The sequence below is a fragment of the Silene latifolia genome, chromosome 9 (genome assembly GCF_048544455.1).
Source record: "Silene latifolia isolate original U9 population chromosome 9, ASM4854445v1, whole genome shotgun sequence".
Classification (NCBI taxonomy): domain Eukaryota; kingdom Viridiplantae; phylum Streptophyta; class Magnoliopsida; order Caryophyllales; family Caryophyllaceae; genus Silene; species Silene latifolia.
The window spans coordinates 111,876-118,367 of record NC_133534.1 but is presented as its reverse complement, the minus strand read 5'-3'; the positions used below and the strand labels follow the sequence as shown (position 1 = coordinate 118,367).

The window sequence follows — 6,492 nt, the reverse complement described above, 5'->3', positions numbered from 1 at the left end:
AAAGTTTTAAGAATCCTACAATGTATTTATATGGAAATATTGAATCTTGAAAATAGGAGATTCCAAAGCTTTATATAGAAATTAAGATTCGTTTTAACCTAAAATGTGGAATAACTTTACTGTACTCTTGTTTTTATTACCTTAATTTTGTATTTTTGGAGTTAATCTCTACTAATTTTTGTTTTAGTTGTTGTAATTTATTACTTATTTTAGCTATATAAGATTTACTTGTTGAGGTTTTAGATAGTCCGATTACTTGTTTTGTGAACAGTATTACAAGGCTTAGTGCCCGACGGTAACAATTCCATAGACGGTTTTGTAACTGGAAAAGTAACCTGTCAATGTCAATTCCAATATTTGTTGATATTGCATTAATTGGTAGTCTTCCAACACAAATACTATTATACAACTGGTTGTATAAGAGCATTGTACAACCATAATCAATCTAACTGAGTTAATGTGTATTTTTTTCGAGCTCTTCTAATTTTTTATTAATATTTTAATTTTTTGATGTCAAAAATTAAAATCTAATTGAGCTCATTTATATTATTTTTGAGTTTCATTATAATTTTATAAGTTCAATACTTTTATAATGAAACTCAGATTTTTTTAAACAAAGCTCATAATCTATAGGTCTAAGCTCAAGTAAACATATTATAAAGCTCAGATTCTTTTCTATACAACCAATACAACCGGTTGTATAATCTACTTAGTGGTCTTCCAAGTGAACAGCATATCAAGAGTATAGTACACTTTTACATTACTGCAACTTACATTTCCATACTCTTTAAAAAACCCAAAGTTCGGTTACTGTAGCTGTAACAGTAACTTTGCATATTTCTGACCATTTTGCCCTTTTTGATTTCCTTCCTATTCATTCCCATGTCAAGCTACTTTCGTCTTCTGCTTAATTATTCTCTTCTCTTCTCTTCTCTCTCCTCTCTTAATTTCATCATTCTTTCACAAGAACTCTCCTTTTTTCGAGCCATTCATTTCTTTTTTGAATTTTTTTATGTGATTACAGTAGTTGTTTTTTCAATTTACGCTTTCCTTACTGCTTACCTTTGTGAGTTTTAGTATGCGATTACAATAGCTGTGTTCTTCCTATTTTGTAGAGTTGTGAAGCATATTGAGATGGATTATTGACTGTGAGTTAATTTAAATAATTTAGGGTTTCGTTTTTCAGTTTACATTGATTGCATGAATGATCTGGGCCGTTTTTAAGATTTAAATTGATTGCATGCAATAATTTGGGCAAATTGAAATTTCTGGGTTATTTTGGGGCTTTAGCAAGTACCCATGTTCCCAATTATGGTTGATATCGTTTCCTGCACTTGTTTTAGTGCATACTGTATGAATATCTGATGCTTTTGCTGTTCTTACAAGGGAAGGATTTTGAAACTTAGCTATAGATTAGTTGGGCAGTGTGTTGGTAGCCTTATGGGGGTGTAATGGTTGTTCGCTGTGTGCCTGTGTAGATATACGGTATTGCTGAATACGATATTTTGCTGTGCTTATTAGATAGGGACCTTGTGAGCTTTTGTACTCTATCATTTTTGCATTACTTTTGGATCATGCTTTGCTAATTACATTAATTCAGTGATCACAGTTTATCGTTCATTGTGTTCCTGTGAGTGGTAGGCATCCAACTACTTCACTTGTGGCTGTAAATTCTTATTAGCGATTTCGTATTACCATTAAATAATACTACCTCAATCTAATAGCCTTGGTTATGCTAGAGATGTGATATTGACCATCACATAATTAGGAACATATCGGCTCTAAACTCTAAGAAATATGTATTTTTAGTAATTAGTGTAGATTTCCCTCGAGGGAGCAAGTATTCATTCTCCCAAGTAGGAGAAGTAGGAGTAGGAGTAGAAGGGCAAAGGGAAGGAGGAGGGGGTGATGACAATCTCATCGACCTTTGCGTAATTTCACAGTAAAGATTTTATAGCATTTTGAATTTTTTTGTTATATATTTTAGGATAAAAGAACTGACTATTAACAATTCCATTGTTATTTTAACCAAATTCTGGAAGAGGAGGAGTAGAGGAAGGGGGACTAGGAGAAGGAGGAGGATGGGGAAGGGGAGGTGTTAACAAAGGGAAACTTGACCTGTCTAAGAAGAGATGGAGCTATGCTGTATGAACATCAACTACTTCATGAATATAATGATATAGATGATGAAGATATAATATGGACCAAAAAGTAGAGAGAAGATATATAGAGAGAAAAAACTATATTTTGTTATTATGAAAGTTGTACAAGATGATCATATGTACGGAGTATTGCCTATTTATACAAGATACTAACCGACTTGTAACAAACTCCAACAGTTAGTTAACTAATTATGTTAGTCTTAGCTGTTAGTATAATTGAGCATCAGGCTGTCGCATAAATCCTTGTGTTCCTTTAGTGATTGAAGATGCAAAATGCTGTGTACAGGAGAAGGATAGATTGTTTGGTCACTGGCCCATATAGAGGATCCTGAAATACTGAACGAGAAATCTCCCACCCTTGTCAGCTCTGATGCCAGTGTAAAGTTAACTTTATGAACTGATCACTACCCTTGTAGTTCACAATCGCCTTGTAGGGATAACAATAATGTAAATGTAGTTAGTAGAGATGATGGTGAAAACTATTCGAATGCATTCAGCCTAGCACAAAAAAGACCGCAAGGTCAACAACTTTGTATAGGTGATCGAACAATTAGGAAGCTTTTGGAGTCTAAGTACCGGAGAATAGCTTCCAGAGCAAGGGATGAAGATCTTACCGACTCTGGTAAGTTGTACTCCATTAGTTTTATTGGTTTCTTTACGCTTTCTTTTTTGGAATGTTTCAATGCTTTCTTTTGATTTTTTTGTGTAACTACACGAATCTCACACTATTCGCTTCCACTTTCTCCCGTGTCCTAAAAAATGGTGTCAAACCAAAGTGTAAACTGTAAAGAACACTGAAACACAGGGAATAGCTTGCGTCGACTTGATTATGTGAGCTTATTGGTTGATAATTATCATTGTATTTATCTGATGAGTTGGGTTGTCTTATCGGTGTGCAGAAGTACGTTGCATGTTCAAGAAGCAGTCAGAAAAACGGCTTTAAACGCCAAAGATCGCAGAGAATTTACCCATTTAAGAGGAGGAGGTTTTATCACCATAGTTCAAGTTCTCATGTTGATATTAGCTACAACAAGAGTGTTTATAATTATCCTGACAAGGATGTTGATGCAAATGCCTCAGGTTTTGGCTCAATGGGAGGTGTGTCATCTGCTATTGTGCTGATTACAATCTACTAATATGTGAAACACCCTGCTAATTGTAAATCGTCTTGTTAGTCAATGGTTCGTCTGCCTGTGTTGCTGGCCAAAGCACAACATTTTCATCCAGGGAATCCCGTGGTATGATAATATCACTATATGGAACAATTCATATATTCCTTCTATATCAGTCAATAAGCCTCGAGGTTCAAAACTTTCGCATAAGAAAAGGTCAATGAAGTTTATTGATTTAAATGGAATTAGGATTTTGTTTTTCAATAACTTTGATTGTTTGTTAGTGGAGTATTCATGTCAGGATGTTTTTCAAATGCTGCAGTGAAGCTTAGGATCAAGTCCTTTTGTGTGCCAAAGCTTTTGATTGAGATGCCAGAGACAGCAAGTATTGGTTCACTTAAGGTATATTATTTGTGTATATTAGAAGTTTTATTGTCAAGCTCATCTCAATATCTCATTATGAATCTCGATCTTTTCGATTTTAAGGGCCCTCTTAAGATATAGAATTGTTCTATTTAAGATTTCATTAAGTTTCTGTAGTAATCTGCCCCACATCTCCTATGTTCAATTCACTAATTTCAAGTTTCCTATCACCACAGAGGACGGTAATGAAATCGGTTTCTGCCTCACTTGGAGGTGGACTGCTTGTGGGGGTTTTTCTTCAGGGAAAAAAGATAAGAGATGATAATATAACCCTTGTACAGTCTGGTCCGTGTACCTGTGTGCTCTGTGAAGATAATTCTCTTATCGTCTCACCTGGTGTCGTGCCCTAGCCTATATCTAGGTGAGTTCCCATTCCCTTCAGTAGTTGTGTGTCTGTTTCTTTGCTTGTAGAAGTTGTTTGGACAATTCCGGGTAAGCATTCTTTGGTGTAAACCATCGATTTTAGTTTGGATTCAATTGTGGTGGGATCACATGGGCAGTGGAGTTTTTCCTCTTGCCTTCGTAAATTTCAACCCTGTGACATATGTTTGAGGCTATGTTACTCGGACACGGATCTGAAGTATCGTATCAATACGTATCGGAGTATCCGACACGTGATTTTGAATTTTAATAGATACGGGAATACGGTCAAAGGAGTATCTTGACTATTTTTTAGACACGGATACGATACGTCTTATATATATTTTTTTATTATATTTGAGAAATAAATAAAAAAATACTTTATCGTATTTTTTTTTGTTTTATACGTACAATTCTTGTTATAGTACTCGGTTTAGTAAATCGTTTGCTCTTTGTTTCCACACATAAATATTAAAATATTACAGTTAAGTCGTCGTTTTTCCATCAAAATTAAGATGAAGATCAAGATGTTTCCTTTTGTTGTTGCCGTATCAGTATCGTGTCCGTAATTGGCGTATCCGATACGTATCCCGTATCGTATCCCGTATCGTATCGTATCGATACGGAATACGCCACTCAACAGACGTGTCCAAGTATCGTAGGTTTGAGGTAGGTCAACTTCGTGAGGAGCTAATAGCTATGGACGTCTTTTCTTTTCTACCACTCTGCTAATTAACCGTGACTCAATGAGATGATTACAAAAAGTGGCCCTGTTGTTCAACCATGATGTGATAATAGAATCGTTTTAGATTGTCATGTAGTGTCTTTGTCGTACTTATTTGTTTCACCTGTGATAATAGACAAATTTGTTGGGCAAACATTAAATAGACGTTATTTTCTCAGGTGTCCCCTCACAACTCCAATCCAGCAAGCAACTTCAAAAAGTTCAAATCTTTTAATGGAACATCTGGGCACCAACTAAGGCAGTGTCATAGAAAGTGATCATATCTATTTCAAGTAAAACACTTATCTCTTTCTCGTATATATTTATAGGTTACATTGATAATTTTTACTGATGGAACATGTAACGCGTTTCCAAATAGCAAATGAACAATAATTATGAAATGAAAGGAATCAAAGCTTTGTTGGGTTTTCTGGGGTTTTACGAAAAAAATTGATGAGTGTTTATCATCCATGTTTAACAAAGAAATACAACATTTACCTGGTTTTGATTACTTAAAACGATTAAGAAATGGGGATTCGGACATAGTTGCTAGAAATTCGGTGTTGATTTTATTCAATAGGCGGGCTTTTTTTAGTCTCATCGATATTTTTTTCTTATCTTTTTATTTACCTTTTCTTGTTTAAGACCGTCTTAACTTAAGGCGGTTCTCATACGCAATCAAAATAGATGTGGAAAATTAAAGGAGGTTGTGAGATGTCTTGAGTGAAGACGGTCTTAAGCAAGACCAAATGCTTTTAATTTGATTATTTACATTAAGGCGGTTATCATACCCAATCAAAATAGATGTGGAAAATTAAAAGAGATTGTGAGGTGTCTTGAGTGAAGATGGTCTTAAGCAAGACCAAATGCTTTTAGTTTGATTATTTACATTTCAATAGTTCATCGGATTACATTATGTTATGTCTCCTTTGTCCCTATTTTAGTTATATTGCATGTCAAACTGCTATTTGTCACATTTTCTTGTCAAGATGGTTATTTGTAGCTGATTTCTAGATGTTGGTTAGTTTGATCTATTAGCAAGGTTGTTTAATTGGTTTAAAGGGTCACATGAAAATTAATGATCTTATAAATAAAGAAGCCATATGATATTTACAGTGATGATAATTCTTACTTCCTCCGTCCCAACTCCCACGTCCCACTCATTTGTTTACCTTTTTTCTTTATTCTTTGTGAGGGTATTCTAATCTTTGGTAAACAAATGACTCGAGATGGATGGAGAATCTTTGGAGTAGTACCTAATTACCTAAAGTCCTTGCATCAGCATGAGGGTGAAGTTTGTTATGAAATGGGATGAAATGGGGGTATATTTGGGAGCGGCCTAGATTATGCTAATGGGCTACCTATATAACTATGTAAATAAATTTGATTATTTGTTTGAAATGTTCCTATTTACAGGGGTCAACACTCGGCCTTTGCTAATCATTGAGCACGCTCCGAAACATTATTGTTGAATATTTGGTTGAGATTTTAGTATTTATACTAATGAAATTCTTCTTGAAAATTGTAATTACGAATAATGGCACAAAAAGGTCTCCATCGGGAAAACTTCCAGCAAGTCTAACGGTATAAACACAACTTTTGCTATCAAGTCTAACCGAAACCAAAGAGAAAATACAACTGACCCAAACAAAGCATATTTAGAAGATTGCATCATAATACGAAAATTAACCCATTTCCTCATTATAGATGA

General features: G+C 34.7%; 1 protein-coding gene across 1 annotated transcript; it reads left to right on the top strand.

The window, feature by feature from the left end:
* Positions 1-2,763: 2,763 nt before the first annotated feature.
* On the top strand, positions 2,764-5,068 carry LOC141599641 (telomere repeat-binding protein 5-like). Its single transcript, XM_074419717.1, has 6 exons — positions 2,764-2,784; positions 3,062-3,260; positions 3,338-3,400; positions 3,597-3,676; positions 3,874-4,058; positions 4,961-5,068. Exons 1-5 carry the CDS (start codon positions 2,764-2,766, stop codon positions 4,045-4,047), a joined length of 537 nt encoding a protein of 178 aa, XP_074275818.1. The 3' UTR covers positions 4,048-4,058; positions 4,961-5,068.
* Positions 5,069-6,492: the final 1,424 nt, after the last annotated feature.

Bases quoted from the DNA above. Each gene is read 5' to 3' on its own strand.
- LOC141599641 (XM_074419717.1), top strand. From the start codon at position 2,764: ATGAAGATCTTACCGACTCTG. The intron at 2,785-3,061 runs GTAAGTTGTACT...ATCGGTGTGCAG, and splicing joins TGAAGATCTTACCGACTCTG to AAGTACGTTGCATGTTCAAG. The intron at 3,401-3,596 runs GTATGATAATAT...CAAATGCTGCAG, and splicing joins TTCATCCAGGGAATCCCGTG to TGAAGCTTAGGATCAAGTCC.